Source organism: Triticum aestivum, chromosome 3D, assembly GCF_018294505.1.
Source record: "Triticum aestivum cultivar Chinese Spring chromosome 3D, IWGSC CS RefSeq v2.1, whole genome shotgun sequence".
In the NCBI taxonomy this organism is placed as follows: Eukaryota; Viridiplantae; Streptophyta; class Magnoliopsida; order Poales; family Poaceae; genus Triticum; species Triticum aestivum.
The window spans coordinates 8,541,350-8,562,338 of record NC_057802.1 but is presented as its reverse complement, the minus strand read 5'-3'; the positions used below and the strand labels follow the sequence as shown (position 1 = coordinate 8,562,338).

Genomic DNA, 20,989 nt, shown 5'->3' with positions numbered 1-20,989 from the left:
CATGATGATATCCAGGCAATGATCATTATATAGGCATCACGTCCAAGATTAGTAGACCGACTCGTGCATGCATCTACTACTATTACTCCACACATCGACCACTATCCAGCATGCATCTAGTGTATTAAGTTCATGGAGAAACGGTGTAATGCAATAAGAACGCTGACATGATGTAGACAAGATCTATTTATGTACAAATAGACCCCATCGTGTCATCCTTAGTAGCAACGATACATACGTGTCGGTTCCCCTTCTGTCACTGGGATCAAGCACCGTAAGATTGAACCCACTACAAAGCACCTCTTCCCATTGCAAGATAAATAGATCAAGTTGGCAAACAAAACCCAAATATCGGAGAAGAAATACGAGGCTATAAGCAATCATGCATATAAGAGATTAAAGAAAACTCAAATAACTTTCATGGATATAAAAAGATAGATCTGATCATAAACTCAAAGTTCATCGGATCCCAACAAACACACCGCAAAAAGAGTTACATCATATGGATCTCCAAGAGACCGTTGTATTGAGAATCAAACAAGAGGGAGGAAGTCATCTAGCTACTAACTACGGACCCGTAGGTCTACAGAGAACTACTCATGCATCATCGGAGAGGCACCAATGGAAGTGGTGAACCCCTCTGTGATGGTGTATAGATTGGATATAGTGGTTTTGGACTCTGCGGCGTCTGGAATTGATTTTCGTTGACTCCCCTAGGGTTTCTGGAATATTGGTGTATTTATAGAGCAAAGAGGCGGATCGGGAGGCACCCGAGGTGGGCACTACCCACTAGGGCGCGCCTGAAGGGGTTGTGCTCCCCTCGGAGCACCCCCCAGGCGCTTCTCCGGCCCACTGGATGTCTTCTGGTCCAAAAAAATCCACAAAAAGTTTCGCTGCGTTTGGACTCCGTTTGGTATTGATTTCCTGCGATGTAAAAAAGATGAAAAAAACAACAACTGTCACTTGGCACTATGTCAATAGGTTAGTACCAAAAAATGATATAAAATGACTATAAAATGATTATAAAACATCAAAGAATGATAATATAACAGCATGGAACAATAAAAAATTATAGATACGTTGGAGACGTATCAACCATCTACAAAGCTCGACTTGTTGCGAAAACTTTTCGACAAGTTCAAGGGGTTGACTATTATGAGACCTTCTCACATATAGCGATGCTTAAGTCAGTCCGAATCATGCTAGCAATTTCCACATTTTTATAATTATGAAATTTGGCAAATGGACATCAAAACTGCATTCCTTAATGGATTTCTTGAAAAGGAGTTGTATATGATGCAACCAGAAGGTTTTGTCGATCCTAAAGGTGCTAACAAAGTGTGCAAGCTCCAGCGATCCATCTATTGACTGGTGCAAGCATCTCAGAGTTGGATATACGCTTTGATGAGGTGACCAAAGCATATGGTTTTATACAGACTTATGATGAAGCATGTATTTACAAGAATGTGAGTGGGAGCTCTATAGCATTTCTGATATTGTATGTGGATGACATATTATTGATTGGAAATGATATAGAATTTCTGGATAGCATAAAAGGATACTTGAATAAGAAATTTTTTTTGATGAAAGACCTCGGTGAAGCTGCTTATATATTGGGCATCAAGATCTATAGGGATAGATCGAGACGCTTAATAGACTGTCACAAAGCACACACCTTGATATAGTTTTGAAGAAGTTCAAAAATGGATCAGTCAAAGGAAGTGTTCTTGCTTGTGTTACAAGGTGTGAAGTTGAGTAAAACTCAAAGCCCGATCACGGCAGAAGATAGAGAGAGAATGAAAGTCATTCCCTATGCCTCAGTCATAGATTATATAAAGTATGTCATGTTGTGTACCAGACCTATTGTGTACCTTGCCATCAGTTTGGCAAGGGGGTACAATAGTGATCCAGGAGTGCATCGCTGGACAGTGGTCAAAATTATCCTTGAAATAGGCATGAAAGCAACTATAAGAATAATCAATACACTCTTGAAATAGGCTTTCACTCCACTTGATAAATATTGCAACCACCACGTCCATACAAGTAGTTCAAGTGCAGGAAAGTAAAAAAGAGTTCTGTTGGGCAATAACACAAACACACCCAAAAGCAAAAGAAAAGGCGATACATGACTCCTTAGAGGCAGGAGATCAATGACTAGGGAGTGAAGCACGAGGGAGTCCTAGCACCATAAGATCATCAATCATGTTATCTAGTTGGTCCTTGTCCTACTGCCTACATAACGGTTGGCACTGCTGCAAAACAGAAAAAATATAGAGTCAGAAGCACATCTCAAAAAGACTCACTCGATAACCATCTTGTTACATATAGTCCGTAGGGTTCAGATAATCGCCGCGAACACTAACCAGAAGAGGCACCTCGTCCTACCGATACAATCGACCAGAGCATCCAGGAACTCGCCCAGGTCCGGGGCCTGCCACTCAGGTCAAGAAGGCAGCGGGACAAGAGAAGAAAATATGGGCCCTGGACTCGAAAACATTGCAAAGAAGACAAAGTCCATCGCACGCCCCATGCTGTTTCGCCACCTCCATACTTGAGCAGAGGCGATCACGGGGGAGATGCCAAACAAATATTTCTATCTTCAGAGGCTGCAAAGATTTTCACAAGTGGACGGTACACGCAAAGGGTTGGTGTTGGCAAAGGGCACGGTATGCCGACCCGACATAGAAGAGCCCAGAGATGGTGAGGTGTCATGACACAACATTCGAGGACCCTGGCAGCAATGGTGGAAAATGACCCGAAGCTCGATCCAAGCTAAGTTTCCATGGGGCCAAGTGTTCGTTGGAACAAGATGTTTCGATTCCCATTGTAGGCGGCTAAGAAAACCAAAAGCATCGGATATGAGCAAATCCCAAAAAGGGACAGAAATTCGGCGCGTGATGAGTTCTGATCAAGCCACAAGTCAAGCCAGAAGAGGGTACCCTCTCCATCACCTATGAAGACACGGATACCCAAGTGCTGCCCATTCTTGATCGATTAGAGAAATTTATAGAACTAGGATACCTCCCACCGATCACAGGCCAGGAGAGGGAGACCCTGCGGGTATTTGGATTTTATATGCTGAAGTCAAAGGCTCCCTTGATCCCTAAGGATGCACCACACCCACCTCAGTATAAGGGCCACATTCATACGCAAGACACCGCTATACCTAGAACCCCTGGTCCTTAGGGAAGAAAACATCAACCCACTTCACTGTATGCCAAAGAAAATAGTGTGGAAATAACGCCATAGAATATTTTTGTTCCACGAGCATCCCAGAATTATGACCCCAAACAGTCGGTGTAATTTACCAGCAATAGCAAATATGTGGCAGCACACAGAAAGATAATCTAGATGGTGCACATGAGACGAGGATTTTTTCAAGTCCAGGCCCTTGAGATGAAATTCATGCCCTTGAGATGAGGTAATACACCGCTTCCTGCCTTTTTATATTGTATTGATGGTTGCTTCGTATGAGAGCTAGAGTTTATGGTGATACCTATTCACGATGATGATGATGGTGATGATGATGATCGGGAGGCCCCTATCTCGCGTTTATCATTAGGAAAATGTGGGAGGAATGGTGCCACTTATTAAGAAGAGGAGTACAAACATGGTAGTAGCGTCGACATCTATCGTTCAACGGCCTCCTCCTCCAACGGCGAGAGAGTACATGGTGGATGTTAGATATTCTTAGTCCTTGGATCAAGGTATTCACAAAGAGCAAGTTTTTCCTAGCGATCATTGGCCGCCTACCAAAAGAAGCGCGACAACTCCTTGTCGAAGGTGCCATGTGAAGGAAATATGCCCTAGAGGCAAGAATAAAGTTGTTATTTTATATTTCCTTATTCATGATAAAGGTTTATTATTCATGGTACAATTGTATTGATCGGAAACCCTAATACATGTGTGAATACATAAACAAACATCGTGTCCCTAGTGAGCCTCTACTAGACTAGCTCGTTGATCAAAGATGGTTAAGGTTTCCTAACCATGGACATGAGTTGTCATTTGATAACGGGATCACATCATTAGGAGAAGGATGTGATGGACAAGACCCATCCGTTATCTTAGCTTAATGATCGTTCAGTTTTATTCCTATATTCCTTCTTCATGTGATGGACAAGACCCATCCATTCTTCATGTCAAATACATATTCCTTCGACTACGAGATTATGCAACTCCCGGATACCGGAGGAATGCCTTATGTGCTATCAAACGTCACAACGTAACTGGGTGATTATAAATATGCTCTACAGGTATCTCTGAAGGTGTTTGTTGAGTTGACATAGATCGAGATTAGGATTTGTCACTTCGAGTATCAGAGATGTATCTCTGGGCCCTCTCGGTAATACACATCATAAGCTTGCAATCAAATGACTAAGGAGTTAGTCACGAGGTGATGTATTACGGAACGAGTAAAGAGACTTGTCGGTAACAAGATTGAACTAGGTATGAAGATACCGACGATCGAATCTTGGGCAAGTAACATACCGATGGACAAAGGGAATTACGTATGTTGTCATAACGGTTCGACCGATAAAGATCTTCGTAGAATATGTAGGAGCCAATATGGGCATCCAGGTTCCACTATTGGTTATTGACCAGAGAGGTGTCTCGGTCATGTCTACATAGTCCTCAAACCCGTAGGGTCCGCACGCTTATGGTTCGATGACTAAATAGTATTATATGAGTTATGTGATTTGGTGACCGAATGTTGTTCGGAGTCCCAGATGAGATCACGGACATGATGAGGAGTCTCAAAATAGTCGAGAGGTAAAGATTGATATATAGGACGATGGTATTCAGACACCGGAAGTGTTTCGGGGGGTACCGGGTACTTATCGGGTGACTGGAAGGGGTTCCGGGCACCCCTGGCAAATGATATGGGCCTTATGGACCAAGAGGGGAAACGCACCAGCCACAAGGGGCTGGTGCGCCCCCCATATGGGCTGGCCTAAGGAGGAGAAGGAAAGGGGAGAAGGGAAAGGAAAGTGTGGATTAGGATTCCCACTTCCTTCCCTGTCCCCTCCTCTTTCCTTCCCCCTCCGACAAACATGGCAGGGGGCACGACCAAGGGCAGGAGGCCAAGTAGGATTCAGACCTACTTGGGGCACCCCTTGGCCTCTCACCTCTCCCTCCCACCTATATATATGAGGAGGGGGCTCATAGCACACAACAGACAATTGCCTAGCCGTGTGAGGCACCCCCCTCCACCGTTTACTCCCCCGGTCATATTTTCATAGTGCTTAGGCCAAGCCCTACGGAGATCACTTCACCATCACCGTCACCACACCGTTGTGTTGACGGAATTCGTCTACTACCTCGACGTCTTGCTGGATCAAGAAGGCGAGGGATGTCACCGAGCTGAACGCGTGCAAAAGGCGGAGGTGTCGTGCATTCGGTACTTGATCGGTTGAAGCGCGAAGGAGTTCGACTACACCAACCGCGTTCTGAAATGCTTCCGCTTATGGTCTACGAGGGTACATAGACACACTCTCCCCCTCGTTGCTATGCATCTCCATGGATAGATCACTGCATGTGCGTAGAATTTTTTTCGTTTTTCCATGCAACGATTCCCAACACCATGCACTCCCTTCAGGAGGATATACAACACCATCATATAAATGGGGAGGCTAGAGAGGCAAGAGTCGATGACCATGTACTTGCTTCTCTTGGAGATGAACCTCCCGTGCCACAGGTCCACCTTTGCCTTGACCCACCCTACTAGCGGGTCAAAGTCCCGGATCAAGGTCCCAATGCCATCGAGTGCCATCCCTAGGTAGGTGATTGGGAAAGACGACAACTTACAATTAAGGTTGTCCGCAATTCAATGCTGCTCCTCGGGCGGGTGGCCCAGACCATAACCTCACTTTTATCGAAGTTGATCTTGAGGCCCAACATGGAATCAAAGCAAAGTAAGATGAACTTAAGGTTGATAATATGAGGTTCTGACCCCTCCACCATGATCATGGTGTCATATTCATAGTGGAGATGGGTCACCCCACCTCGAGGGATAATATGCCCAACCACACTAGAGATGCGGCCGTCCATCTTAGCCTTCTCTAAGATAGCTGACAGGGTGTCCATCGCAAGGTGAAAGAGGGGGGAAATGTGATCCCCAATGTTATGCCTAGTGAAGACCTAAATTACAGAACTATTTTCTCATTAATATTGATAGAAATGATACCAGTGATGATGATCTATGTGATCCCACAAATCCAACGATCATTGATCCCACTCCGCTCTAAGACATGGAGGACGAAGGACCAGTAAAAGAGGTCATATGCCTTCTGGAAGTCTAGCTTATGGAGGACGAAGGATCCGTGTAACCGCGTGTGGGAAGAGGAAGGCAACCTCCGACTCAATGAACACGAGAACCCGTTCCAGCACACTCCAGATCGGGTCCACCTGGTTATTAGTCTAGGTGCACCGCGATCCCACATGCACGATCTCTCTCACGGCCAAGTCAACAATGCAGTCGTTGAACTACCACATCAGAGGGAGGTCCATGTTGGCTGAGCTTTTGTCTTCATGGGAGTGAATCAGGTTGAAGTCCCCACTCGCCTCCACCGGGATGAGGCTCTGCTCCACCTTGGATTTCAGCTCATCCAGGAACACTTTGGACCTCCGGGGGTCCGCGGGGCCATAGACAATAATCACCTCCCAACTGAGTTTAGGTCGTTTATGGGTGAGGGATATGCTCACAAAGAACTCCCCTGGTCCAAATCATCTACATCAAAGGTACCCTCCTAGAGACCTAGGAGGATGCCACTCGAGTGGCTGGTGGCCAAGAGCCACTGCCATGTGAACTTGTGGCGACTAAGTCTCAGCATCTCAGGGATAGAGAAATCCTAACTGATCATGTCCAGAATTACCATAATCTACATGTCCTCTTGACTGACATAATCAATCAACTGACGCTGTCGGCCCTCTTGGCCAAACACCCTTATGTTCCAACATAGAATCTTCATTGGGAAACAATTTTGGATAGTCCCCCTTACGAGTGAATGTTTGGGCCCTACCAAGAGTCAAGGGCCAGGACGTAGCCTTAGGAGGCTTCCCACGCTCCCCCACCTGGAGGTCCCATCAGAAGTCGCCTCCCTAGAGGTCGCAGGGGGGGAACACCATTGCTGGACCCATGCTCCAACTGCACGGGTCTTGCGGGCTCCAAGGGCCTCGGCCGCTACTGCTCCCCCTAATCACGAGACGTAACTAGGGCCCCCTTGTAAATCTCCTTAACTTTGATCATGGTGATTTCTCCAACCGAGCCCACATTCACCGCAGAACATGATGACACAATCCGAGGCGAGCTGAGATAGCTGATTTAGGGGGGCGGCTCGAGGACCGAGAACTAAGAACCCCAGGGGGAAGAGGAGAAAGCCTAAAGTACCTGGATCGAGGTTCTTGACTGTGGTCCACCATGCCACACGCTCGGCGGCGGTTGGCTCCCCCACCCTATCCCCGACCCTATAATGGACTAGTTGGGTGCTGTGATGGGACGCCTGCAGTGGAGCACGGCATGAGCGGCGAGGAGTACGGCCGTTGGGCCAGCCATAAGGGTGTCAGAGAAGACCATGGCCATCTCTAGAGCAAGCGAAATCGGCGTCACCATAGCCAGCGTCAGAGCAGGGGGTGAGGGGGACCCTAGCGAGAGGTGGTAGCAGACTACCCTGGTGAGTGAGTCGACGAGGGAAGCATGACCTTAGACCAATGAAGGGTGCATTGGGGGCGGTGGAGGGAGACCCAAGGCCTTGGTGTCGAGTATGGAGAGCTTCGGGGATCTAGGGACCTTGGAGAAGTTAGTGCTGTAGTGAGAGAGATGGGGTCTAGTGACCACTGAATCGTTGAGAATGAGGTAATGAAGGTCCCTCACATGCACCAACTTCGCCAGCGCACTCCTGGAGAGGGGGCCTGCGCTGGTAGGAGCTCCAGTCGAAGATACCAGAGCTGGAGCAGCAGCTAACATGGAACTCAAGGCCAGTCGGGCGCATCTAGACGATGCATGCCGCCGCGTAGTGGGAAGCATCCCCACACAGGAGGCTTCAGCCGATGTGTCGCACTCGGAGCAGTAGTGGCCTTTGATGCCATAGTTGTAGCACTTTTGCTCTGCAAGCCTGAGTCAAGGACGGGACCGGCTCCACCTAAGCCGGTGCACGCCCATCACGGGGGACCTCGTCAGGCAGCGGCATGGGTGGGCACTCTGGATCCCTCTTGTTCCCTCTTCTTAGAGGGAGAACGATCTCGCTCAGCGTGCCATGTACTAAATCCGCCACGAGGATCCTGTCTAGCCCTTTAGAGACCCCTGGCGCCCCAAGGCCCGGCTCGAACCCACAACACCAACCACAGGGGACGACAGGGTCGGGATTCGCGAGTCGTGCGAGCATCTACAATCGGGCCCCTCATACCTGTCTCAAACGCCCGGACAGACCGTCTAGTCAGTGACCGGTCACAAAAACGCGACTCAACCGGACCCCTTATATCCATCTTCAAACGCCCGGACTGACTAGCACCCCGCATATCTATGTCAAATATGAGGATGATATGAGGGCTCGCGGACACGCCCGGGCACGCCCGATCAGTCTGCCACATATGACACGACCCCACCCCGGACCACCTTTTTTCTTTCTTTATCCATTCTTTTCTTTCTCTCTCTTCTTCTCCACCAATCATGTGCAAGTGACCGGACATATGAGAAAAATATGAGAGCTGCGCGGACGGAAAAGTAGGGGCTGAAAACGGACACGCCTGGTCACTGACCGGACGCGTCCGCAGGCGTTTGAGGGGTCGAATTAGAGGTACGTGGCTGATGATGCTCTTATATATACTCTGTCCGTTCTAAAAAACACGACATCCGAAAAAAGCTTCAGTTAAACTTCTCTATCTTTGACCACTAATTAAGTAACAAACTGTTCCAGTTTATCATAAGATTTTTAATGAAAAATATTTTCCAAATCTAATTTTATATTATTTACTTACATATTAATATAAAAATTAATGGTCAAAGTTGCAGATAAAAATGTCATGTGTTTTACAATGAAGGTATGGTATAAAACAATCGATACGGATAAGTATGCAATCGATCGGCAGGTAACAAGTAAGCCATATATGCATATAGATAGAAGATAGAATACCTGCAGTCTGGTGTGTGGACGGAACGGGAGAAGTAGGTGGCGTTGGCTACGGGGCGGTGAGCTTCAGCATGGGGCTGCCGTCGTAGAACTCGTGCACCTCGAACCTGAGGTTGCACCATACCGCGAGGATCCGCCCTCCAACGCTGCCGTTGAACACCGCCGGCATCTCGTCGATGAGCCCCTGGAGGCACTCGCGGCACCGGCCCGGCGCCTGGTCCGGTGTGCACTGCACCAGGCCGTTGATCCTGTGCACCAAGTCCTTGCTGGGGGTGGTCGGGAAGCCCTGGTCGGAGACCAAGACCCCGGAGGCGTACCTGGTCGTCGTGTTGAACGCCGCCCAGTCGGAGAGCGCGCCGACGAGGCTCGCTACGAGCGCGTCGAACCGGCCGGTGTCTCGGGGGGCGACGGAGTCGTCGCTGGCTCCCCAGACCTGCACCTGCCGGTTGTCCGGGCTGGTGAGGAAGTCCCGGAAAGAGTAGCGGACGGTGCAGCGGTCGTAGAAGATGGACACGTCTTTGACGCCCATGCACCTGCCGAACGCGACCTCCGGCGCGAGGTCCAGGCAGGAGGACGCGCACTCGGTGCCGTTGGTGGTGTCCCCGCGGCAGAGCCCCAGACCCCACACCATGTCGGGGCTTGCGCCGACGACGGCGGTGGCGAATCCCACCGGGAATAACGAGCGGGAGGCGTTCGCGGCGAGGGACGCAAGAAGGCTGCGGACGTTGGACTGGTAGGTGGAGTTCTCACCGTAGTACGTGCCGTTGTCGCACTTCCACGTGACGAGCTCGGCTCTAGCGGCGGAGCCGGCGGACGGCTTTGGGAAGCTGGAAAATGATAATAATAGTAGCACGACGGCGGCAGTGCATACGGAGCGGTGTATGTCCATGTTGTGCAGCGGTCGCCCGTACCACCGTCACACTTGGCGCAATGGTTTTGGGGGCGCCCTATGTCTCGCTTTAAGTGGTGTGGTTTTGGGGGCGGGCATATGGGCGCGAGGAAGGCCACAACCTTTTTTATTTAACTTATAACTTAAAATATTCTACATATATAAATATATATAATAGAAAAAACACACTTCAGAAATATATTTGGAAAAAATGGAATAAGTATTTTAAAAATGTTGAATAAGTATTAAAAAGTGTTTAACAAGAATTTGGAAATTTTTGAACAAGTATTTGAAAATGTTGAATAAGTCTTAAAAATGTTGAATAAGTACTAGCAAAATGGCACGTGCATTGCAACGGAAGAAAAAAAAGTCATAATATCCAATGGCCATGATACACTATCACTCTCAAGTTCGTGAAATCATGACCAATTTTTCAAAATCATGAACATTTTTTGAAACTCGTAAATATATCTGCAATGGTGAAAAAATTTCAAATTCATGAACATTTTTACAGATTTTTAAACATTTTTGAAAATTATGAAAATTTTCTGCATTCATCAACATATATCCTATGTGCAAAAATATTTTAAAAAATTGGGAACCTTTTTTACAGCATTTTTCTTGAATAGGTGAACATTTTTTTTGGAAATTGGTGGAACAATTTCTGAAATTCACAAACTTTTTTCAACCGAACAGTTTTTGAAATGCATGATCATTTTCTGAATCACCGGACATTTTATGAATTGATAAACTATTTCGTAAGCCACGAACAGTTTTTGAAATTTTAGGATATTTTTTAATTCGTGAACATTTTTTGAATTGATGAAATTTTGTTAAATTTTATTAACATTTTTAATACACAAACTTAGTTTTGAAAATCAAGAACATTTTCTTAATCTACAAAAATTTATGAAATATTAAAATTTTATATAAAAATTATCATTTTTTTAGTTTTTGGAAATTTTTTGAAGTTCGAAATTATTTAAAGTAGAACAAAACAAAGACAAAAAGGAAAATGAAAAATAAAAATCGGGCCTCCCGGACATGGGCCGGCCCAAACAGCCGCGCTGTGTCTTCTCCCAGTGCGCAGAGCATAATATAAAAGGTTTGGGCCGGCCCAGACGGGGATTCCCCTGTGCGAAACATTTTTTTTTATCACTTATAGATGGCATCGGTGAGTAATATTTTGCAATTCTGGCGGCAATTTCGATGACTTACCGTCAGAAGTAATAGCCCCTTTATTATTATATATAGATATAAATTAAAAATTATTGAACGAATATATGAAAAATATTGAACACCAATTTAAAAATGTTGAATTAATATTTGAAAATTGTTGAACAAGTATTTGAAAAATATTGAATACATATTTGAAAAATAATAATAAAAGTATTAAAATGTTGAACAAGTATTTGAATTTTTTTTGAATAAGTGTCCGGACAATGTTAAACGTGTATACAAAAAATGTTGATCACTTATTAAAAGAATATTTTTGACATATACGAAAATGTAGAATGAACAAAACCATAATAAAAAAGAAAACTAAAAATGGACAAGAAAAAATAAAGCCAAACAAAAAACGAAGAAGGAAAAGAAAGCCAGGGAAAAAAATAAGAAAACCAAAAAAATGAGAAAATGGAAAAACCCGGTGTTTTCCCTCAAGTAGTACAAATGTGCTATCTTAATGCGAACCCAACCCTAGGATGGTGGCTAGAAGCACGAGGCACCACCGTGGTGAACCGGGTTTCGATCACCGTGGACTTATTTTGCGTCCCTATTTATTTTCCTTTTGTTACTATATATGCGCTTAATGTGCCGGTCCATTACTTTGGAGGCTTCAACGAGAGCAAGCTATCGTATCGTCTCGCTTAAAGCAAGAAATAGCTCTCGCGTGGTTTTGGAGTTACGTATAGGTCAGGCTGGACGTACCGAGTGAGCTTTTTGGCCCGCTAAGGACCGGACCGATAGGTCCCGGCCCGCTAAGGACCGGACCGATAGGTCCCGGCCCGCTAAAAAAACAACCGGTCTGGTATGTGTAAAATGGCCCAAATTTTTTTGGTCCGGTAAGGTTAAAGCTCTGTCGGACCACGACCTTTGGCCCAGCCCAAGACTACAGTCCATCGAGTTGCTAGGGCAAAGCACCCCGATCCCAACTCCCGAGCAACTATACGAATGTTTTTATGGAGACTATCAAAACACTCTACCGACAAAATGATGTTCGTGCTCATCGCCATATGGCTGATTCTCCCCAATGTGGATTATGTGGAGTCCGGGACTCCTGGCGGCACTCACTCTTGGAGTGTACATCGTCAAGGAGCATTTGGGCTCTTATCGATGAGGAGACCACACATAAAATCATAGCAAAATCGGAGCCCAAGGCAAAACAATGTTTGTTCACTCTGATGGAACTGTTATCTCATGAGGAATTTGTTCTTGTTGCGGTGACACTATGGTCCATATGGCATGCGAGGCGCAAGGCTATCCATGAAGCTATCTTCCAGAGTCCCCATATGACCCACGGATTCATTACGAGGTTCTTAGCTGACCTCGGCATCATCAAGGGGAACAGTCAGCATGCGGCCGGGAGATTGGTTACAACTAATCAGCAGCGCACACAACCAAGGAAGCCACCAACAGGACATTGCAAGATACATGTGGATGCGGGAGTCTTGGGAAGAAGAGGAGGTTCCGCGGCGGCTGTATGCAGAGATGAAGAAGGAAATTATTTGGGGAGTTCAACACTAGTGGTTGAAGGAATTGTAGATCCAGCCTCCCAAGAAGCAATGGCGTGCTAGGAGGCCTTGGCCCTTGCAGAAGACCTGGGAATTCAAAACTTTTTGGTGGTGTCTGATTGCCAACATGTGGTCTCTGACATCAACAGAAGAGTTAGGGGAACTTATGAAGCAATAGTTAGTGAAATAAATCTTAAATCATCTTTGTTTCATTGTACTTTTGTGTTTGAGAGTCGTGCTGTCAATGTTGAAGCACATCGGTTAGCCAAGTTTTCTTTTTCTAGAGGTTCGGGACGCCACGTCTGGTTTGGTGCTCCCCATGACATCAGATGTATCCCACTTCATGTGGACTTTCATGAATAAACTTGGATTTTACCCCTTAAAAAAACTCCCGAGCAACTGCCTGCTACAACTGCAGGAGGGAGGGAGCGCCGCCTCCTCTAGCCGCCGGCCCGCCGTTGCCATCGTCGATCACCAGTACCTCATCGTCTCCCCTCCTCGTCCGTACCTGCACATGGGAAAAAGAGCACTGCACCGGCCTGCCGTCGTCGGCCGTCGCTGTCTTCACCTGCCCGTAGTAGACTACCTTCTCCTCGTTTGACTGTAGTTGACCATGTCAGTTTACAACTGTTGTCGAAGTTTCAAAAAAGTACAGTTTCATCAGTTGTAGCCGTAAGCTGTTATAATTTAGTTTCGCTAGACAATACAGCTTTCTTCCGTTTCGTCAGAAAATACAGTTTTCTTGGAAGAGCACTGGCAGCCGTTTCAGCACAGCACGCACGTAACGCATGCCACCATATGGCAGAAACACTGGATCGGCTTTGATTTTGTAATGATCGTGGGAGAAACGCTCAACCGTGATTTTCGCATCCAACAATCCAGGCAAGTATTGTTTGGAAGGCGCAAAATATTAACAGCATGCACCCACTTTCTATAATCACGGGCCATCACCCCACGTTGCAGTTTTCTTTTAGGACCCTGATAAGTGCTATACATGTGGCATGAAGCAATTCCGCACACGTATGGGCCGAAGCACGTCGGGCCAAACGCCCTGTAGCCATCCATTGTGACACGTCACACTTTCTTTTTTTCACACATGCATGCAAAGAGGGACAAAAACAGATGATGTCAGCGGAAATCTTTTGGGTTTTTCAAAATTTAAAATGTTTCATTTTTTAAATGAAAAAATTCAATTCAAAATCCATTTTCACCATTAAATTTATTGCGGCGAGGACTTCGAAACTAGATCCCATATAGACTCGTTTCGACGATTTTTTTTTGCAGTCAAAAGTTGCCATGTCTATTGCACATAAATTGACATGATGTTTACGCAGAAGTTGGCATGATATGTTTCAACTATTTTTTATTTTATGTTTATAGTAAATTTTGACATGTTATAAAAAATGAAATTAAGAAACTAAACTTGCCATGGAGAATTTGCCATGATCCATGAAATAATTTTGACATGGCTCATAATTAAAAAGAAATCTGTCGTCAACTACTTTCGAAATGCATAGTCTCTGAGTCAAATTTACCATGAGCCAGAAACTAAAATTGCCATGGTGAATTACTTAAATTGCCATGATACATGCACTAAAATCTGCCATGGTTCATAAAAAATAATTCACATGGTCAAAATACTAGAATTGCCATTGTCAAAATACTAAAATTGTCATGATCTACAAACTAAATTTGACATGATGAATTACTAAAATTGTCTTGATCCATGAATTAAATTTGCTATGGTTAATTTCTAAAAATTGCCATGGTCAATTAATAAAAAAAAATCATGAAAAGTAGTTGAAATACAATGGTAGCTTTAAATATAGAAGAAAAAAGTAGATGAAACATATCATGGCAACTTTAGTGTAAACACTGTGACAACTTCAATGTAACCTCATGTCAACTTTTGACCCAAAAAAATCATCGAAACATATCAATAAGGGATCTAGTTTTGAAGATCTCTTCGAGACAGATTTAATGATGAAATCTGATTTTTAATCAGATTTTTTATTTAAAAGATAAAAAAATAAGTCTAAAAAGCAAAAAGATTCAGCTGATGCCATCTATTTGATGTGGCAAAATGGATGATAATGGGATGTTTGGACCATATTGCTTCATGCCACACGTGTGGCACTTCTCATTTGAGTTCTTTTATTCAGTCGAGCAGAAAAAAATACGAGAGAGACATGGCATGATCAGACAATTATGGTGCAATTTGAACATGAACTCTATGTCAGATTTGATCCTCTAATCCCGGCAAGACCCGCACACAGAAAATCGTGGCCTCATACACATGCTACATTACTTGCATGCATTAGGAAAAACTGCCAATGAACAAATATGTGCAGGTTCATGAATAACAGCCGCGCCGCTCAGCGCACACGTCACCCACCTTGCCGGAATGCTGAAGCAAGATATCACATTGCCTTTTTTTTTAAGCCGTTGCTCTTATTTGATGAAATTTGATATGGATAAGTTTAATAGTTGGTTAAAGTGTTTTCCATGCATGTGAGCGGATCATTATGCTCGTTGGTGCTTAATTCCAGTATAGGGGTGACATAAATACGACCCGAACTGTAGAAAATGGGATGTTTGTTGAATCCCGTTCGAAGTTGATTGATATTTGCAAGAAGGACGTACGTGGAGGAAGTACCTCTTTCATTGTCATGCCACATTGTAAAACCCCTTCTAGCTAGCTTAGCTAGCCGATTGGATTCGGTACTACGTACTAGCTTGTTGGTCACTTTCTAAGCACCCCTAGCTAGCTAGCCAGCTGATTGATTGGTCTGAGTGCTCTGTGTGTCTAGCTGTTTCTGTACTGGTTACGGCACACACGTTACCTAAAATGTGATCCGACACATCATGGCTCGATCGGTCGCCTTCACGAGAGAAAGATTGAAGGTAATAAGCCCGTGACGATACGATGATATGACGCTGATCGCCGACCTGAATCAATCATCATTTTCTCTCCTGCTAGCTACTCCCTCCGTTCCTAAATACTTGTCTTTCTAGGCATTTCAACAAGTGACTACATATGGAATAAAATGAGTGGATCTACACTTTAAAATATGTCTACATACATCCGTATATGATAGTCATTTGAAATGCCTAAAAAGACAAGTATTTAGGAACGGAGGGAGTACGATTTATCTTCCTCTCACACTGCAGTCCGCAGGGTCACCAATCATAGAGAAGCTTCTCCCACAATGCATATTTTGATCTCGTTGATCAGTTTCGTGTTGGTTCGTCTTTGAGCTCGTAACGCGTCATCACCTTGAATATTAAAATCCATGAATTGAGGTTTAAACATTTCTTAAAGTTTATATAGAAATTAGATTTTTTTTAATGTATTTTTTATTTTATTTTCTATTTTACTGTTCTCAAAAGGAGCATTTGACCTCGAGATTAGAAGGATACTTTCGGTCAAATAGCAGAAGCTACAAAGTAGAGGCTAGGCCGTAGGGGTGAACACCGAGCTAGCTAGCTCGGAGTTAGAGCATCTCTAGCAGAGCCGCTATATTGGTCCGACCCACAAAATAACCGCTGATATAAGGTATCGGGCCGAAAAAACAGCCCGAACAGGTACCGTATATCTGGACGGCCTGTAAATGTTTTTATGGCGAGCTGTAAAAATTGTCCTCCGGCCGCCAAATCTTGCCTTTTTCGTCCTCCATTTTATGCCCAACCTATCCCACCTTGGATTTGGCCGAAGGGAAACAGCCCGCCATCCGCCCGCGTCGCCGCTACCACCATTCTATCTGCCCCCGCACCGTCTCCGATTGCCGCCAAGGAGCCGCTGCAGCCCCCGGCCCGTGTTTTCCAACCACCGGTGGCCCAATCGGGGCCTCCTCGTCCTCCTGTCGCCAGCATACGTCTTCCTTCGGGCGCCGACGGGAAACAGAAGCTGCAGGGAAGCCACGTCGTCCATGGCGTAGTGGCGCCGCCGCACCATCGGTGCCGTTTCATCCCCCGGTTCCTCCCACGGCCGCCTCCTTCATCCCCTCCTGCGGCCGTGTAAAGACACAGGCTAAGGGCCCCATGACGAAGGTGGCGGCGAAGCGAGGGGCCCCTCCTCCACCCCCTCCGGCTATGAATGAGCCGATCGATTCCATCGGTCCATCGGCGCCCACGACGTGCTTGATGAAATGCCGGAGATGTAAAAAAAATCTTTTTGCTCCAGTCAAATTTGATCGAGCTTTGCAAGGGATTATTAGTGTTTTAGTCGTCCAATTTTGTAGCTATCATGTTGATCCAACATATAGCGAATTGTTGGAGGAGAACACGGTGGACTTTACTGCACCACTCGATGATTTTGAGGAGAACACGGTGGACATGATTGCGCCACTTGAGTTGCCCCGAAGGAGGTTGGAGCTTCAAAATCTTATGGCCAACCTTCTCGAGTTGTGAATATATGCAGCTTTTTCTACCCTTCTTCTTCTTCTATATAAATAAATTTAGAGAAAAGTATGTTTTTGTCCCTCAAGTTCCCACAAAGTATAGACTTGGTCCCTCAAATTTTTTTGGTATACATCTGGTCCCTCAAGTCTCAAAACCGGATAAGTTTGGTCCTAAACCAGATTTTGAGCACGTTGACCGGTTTTGACCGCCACAAAACCGCCCGATGAACAGTAAATTTGAAAAAAAAAACTTCAAAAAAATCTGATTTTTTTGGGATCCAATATGCTTACATGCGCAAGGTGCGACCAACTTTTCATGCTCTTTCGACACTCTAGGAGCTGGTGAAAAATAAAACAAAATTTTGCTCACAAAAAAATAGCCAAAATTGTTTCTTTTTGCTAGAGCCCGTCCGATGTCATTTCATGACAAAATTTTGGTCGGACCTTGCGCATGTAAGCATATTGGACCCCAAACAATTTCAGATTTTTTTGATTTTTTTTGATTTTTTTGAATTTACTATTCATCAGGCAGATTTTTTTTTACCACGAGCTCCTTGAGTGCCGAAAGAGAACGAAATTTTGTTCACATCTTGCGTACGCAAGCATATTCGACCCCAAAAAATTTCAGATTTTCCTGAATTTTTTTTATTTTTTTTGTCGAATTTACTGTTCATCGGGCGGTTTTGTTGCGGTCAAAACCGGTCAACGTGCTCAAAATCTGGTTTAGGACCAAACTTATCCGGTTTTGAGACTTGAGGGACCAGATGTATACCAAACAAATTTGAGGGACCAAGTCTATACTTTGTGGGAACTTGAGGGACCAAAAACATACTTTTCTCATAAATTTACTCACCAAAGGTTTATTATATATCATAGTGTCCACGAACATATATGCCACGACCTTCTCGAGTTACCAGGCACCTGCTAGCCTGTTACTTCTTATTATGGTTTCCTCTAGCTGACTAGCTAGATGCATGAAATCGTACGTCTATATGCACGGTGCCTATCCACTAGGACATAAGGTACTACACAGGAACCCATGAACGGAATCTATGTATGATCTCTATATCTATCTAGGCTCGAACTCTGATACCGACATCTCGTTGACGGACGGCGTGGCCGATGCACTTTGGACGCCTGGATCTGATGCGGACAGCACAATGTTGTCCGTCGAGCTCGTGAAGGTGAAGGTGAATGCTGGCTTCGACGGCGCCACGAAGCTCGACGCGTGGCCATGCAGCATCACGAGAACCTCCAGCATGGTGGGCCGGTCCGCCGGGTTCTCCTGCACGCAGAGGAGCCCCAGGTGGATGCATTTCAGCACCTCGCCCTCCTCCGCAACCATGCACTCCAACATTGGATACATCGTCGCCAGCGCCGTTCCCTTGGACCACTGATCCCACACCTGCAGGTTTGTTACATGGCAACACGTTCACAAGTACTCATGCACGAGGCATGCATGAATGATCTCAGGTAGTGCTTACATAGTTTTTTTCTTTGTTATTAGGGTAGTGCTTACATAGTTTTTTTCTTTGTTACTAGGGTAGTGCTTACATAGTTGAGCAGAGTGCCGGACTCTCCCGCAGATGACTCTTCAAATGCGTCTGTATTTTTCCTGCCCGTAACAATCTCCAGGACCAGGACGCCGAAGCTGTACACGTCTATCTTGACCGACAGGTGCCCCAGAACCGCATACTCCGGGGCCATGTATCCTCTGCCATGCAGCAAGAATTTAATGTATATGATTCTTCAAAATAATTTGTTAGTATACTCAAAGGGGCGCTTTGAATAATTCAAAGGGTTCTCACAGAAATTTTAGAGGATTAGAATCCTTTGAAAAATTTCTTACACTAATCATTTGATTCATTGGATTGAATTCTATAAGGATCTCTCGTAAGGATTCCTATGTACTAAATTTCATATGAATTTTAGCATCCAGCGAAAATACTTTCTAAGAATCCTTTGATTCTTCTGTGATGCTACCAAACAAGCCAAAATCATCTATGATTCAAACTGCCATGACAATACAATCCTATGTTTTATCTATATATCTGTGCTTTTGGAATCCTGTGAATCAAATAGGCCACAAGGCTTTGTATCCACCAATGCACATAGCCACTGTATTATTAAAGGCAACGGGGCCAAAAAAAATCTTACAAAAAGAGTATATTAATTAGAAGTGACTGGACTTCCTATATAATTACTTCCTAGGCATTTCATATAGAATAATTATTTCCTAGGCATATATCAATTGACCAATGAGAAATACCATGTGCCTCTAGTTTTGCCATAAATATGTTATTGGGCTATGTTACTATCCAAAAAATTGTAGGGACTATGTACACTTTCTTAAATTTTTGCCTAGAACAATATACTTAATTAGGCGCCACGTGGATGGACGACCAGATAGTTTTTAACAAAAATCGATGGAGAATCTAAAAGTTAGTATAGTAATGATAGATAGATAGATGCATTACAATGTTCCGACGACTTGGCCCGTGGTGGTACTCGGCTTGTCACTGTTGAAGAGCCTTGCCAGGCCAAAATCTGAGATCTTGGGGTTCATGTCGGTGTCTAGCAAGATGTTGCTTGCCTTGAGATCGCGGTGTATGATCTTTATCTGTGAGTCCTCATGAAGGTATAGGAGACCTCGTGCCGTCCCATAGATTATACGGAACCTTGTCTCCCAGCTCAGCAGTAGACACTTCTCGATTTCAGGTGCTGCAAGTTGATCAACCGGCCCGTTCATGTATGCATTGCTTTCTGTAGACTACAAAAAATGACCACGTATATGTTTGTAGATGTGCAGCATACCGCACATATTGTTTCCGGATACGAACAAGGCCGGATGCAACAAATGTGTTTCCGTTTGTTCTAGGTTTTCTAGGGAAATGTTGCATAGCCGATCTCAATTATGCCTCAATTAGAGTACAGTGGTAGTTCTAGGGAGAAATTAAGGGAGGAAGGGGGTCGGGTCCATCGGGAGATCAGAAAAGAAGACGGGAGATATGTCTACAGTCTAGTTACAGCACATCCTCACACACACACACACTGATTCGGTGATATTCCCGGCCATCTCACTGGACCCAAGTGTCTAGGTCGAATCGGTGATTGGGCTTTTCTCTTGCGCTTGGGCCACAGGGTCTTCTCGTCAGTGGTTGAGGCCGTGACATCGCCCCGTCCTTCATTGGTGGCTTGTCCCCAAGCCGCAGCGCCGGGGGAAACGACGAGTGATCGGTCGGCGTTGCAGGATCTCTTCCGGGACTATGGGCATCGTGTGAGAAAGAGGAGGTATTGGCAGCTCCGGCGCAACTTTCGTGTCCGGCGGCAAGGCCCTACATAGGAGTGAGATGTGGAACACTGTGTGAACACGGCTTGCCTCTGGCATCTTAGCTTGTACGAGACGTTGTGCACCTTGGTGATCACTTAAAAGGGGCCACGCTTCTCACGATGTTCCTTTTTGTGTGGACATGGAAAATTTACCGAACAATGATAAGAAAAAGGTTGTGATTGCGCGACCAAAGCCATTGTTTTCTCCGGCCCACACCATTCTTTTCTCCTCCGATTCAATATTGCCGTGTAAATATCCATTCAAATTGTGTACATGTAGCAGTAGGCCATTAATCGGTGACCACGGGAAGGTCAGCCTTAGAAATTTCTTGTCGATCCACCAGCAGAATAAGCCCCCCTTCCTTGCATTCATTCATGTACACTGTCAATCAACTCCGAAACTCTGAAATTCATTTAGTCCAACCTACTTCGATTTAATGAAAGTAATGAAATAAGGTTATTCTGTCCCATGAGTTCTCTGATCTAAATTCTGTCTCGCGATACCTGCAA

General features: G+C 45.1%; 2 protein-coding genes across 2 annotated transcripts; both read right to left on the bottom strand.

The window, feature by feature from the left end:
- Positions 1 to 1,977: 1,977 nt before the first annotated feature.
- Positions 1,978 to 10,079, bottom strand: LOC123076841 (cysteine-rich receptor-like protein kinase 6). The gene is made up of 2 exons (XM_044498986.1): positions 9,132 to 10,079; positions 1,978 to 2,252 (listed from the first exon to the last, which is right to left on the bottom strand). The coding sequence occupies exon 1, from the start codon at positions 10,015 to 10,017 to the stop codon at positions 9,178 to 9,180; it is 840 nt and encodes a 279-aa protein (XP_044354921.1). The 5' UTR covers positions 10,018 to 10,079; the 3' UTR covers positions 1,978 to 2,252; positions 9,132 to 9,177.
- An 8,069-nt stretch (positions 10,080 to 18,148) lies between these two features.
- LOC123076022 (putative receptor-like protein kinase At4g00960) lies at positions 18,149 to 19,898 on the bottom strand. Its single transcript, XM_044498485.1, has 3 exons — positions 19,627 to 19,898; positions 18,704 to 18,863; positions 18,149 to 18,554 (listed from the first exon to the last, which is right to left on the bottom strand). Exons 1-3 carry the CDS (start codon positions 19,896 to 19,898, stop codon positions 18,219 to 18,221), a joined length of 768 nt encoding a protein of 255 aa, XP_044354420.1. The 3' UTR covers positions 18,149 to 18,218.
- Positions 19,899 to 20,989: the final 1,091 nt, after the last annotated feature.

Coding starts and splice junctions, on each gene's coding strand:
- LOC123076841 (XM_044498986.1), bottom strand. CDS start 10,017: ATGGACATACACCGCTCCGTATGCACTGCCGCCGTCGTGCTACTATTA.
- LOC123076022 (XM_044498485.1), bottom strand. CDS start 19,898: ATGAACGGGCCGGTTGATCAACTTGCAGCACCTGAAATCGAGAAGTGT. Junction 18,864..19,626: donor GGCCAAGTCGTCGGAACATT/GTAATGCATCTA, acceptor GCTGCATGGCAG/AGGATACATGGCCCCGGAGT. Junction 18,555..18,703: donor CCGGCACTCTGCTCAACTAT/GTAAGCACTACC, acceptor ACAAACCTGCAG/GTGTGGGATCAGTGGTCCAA.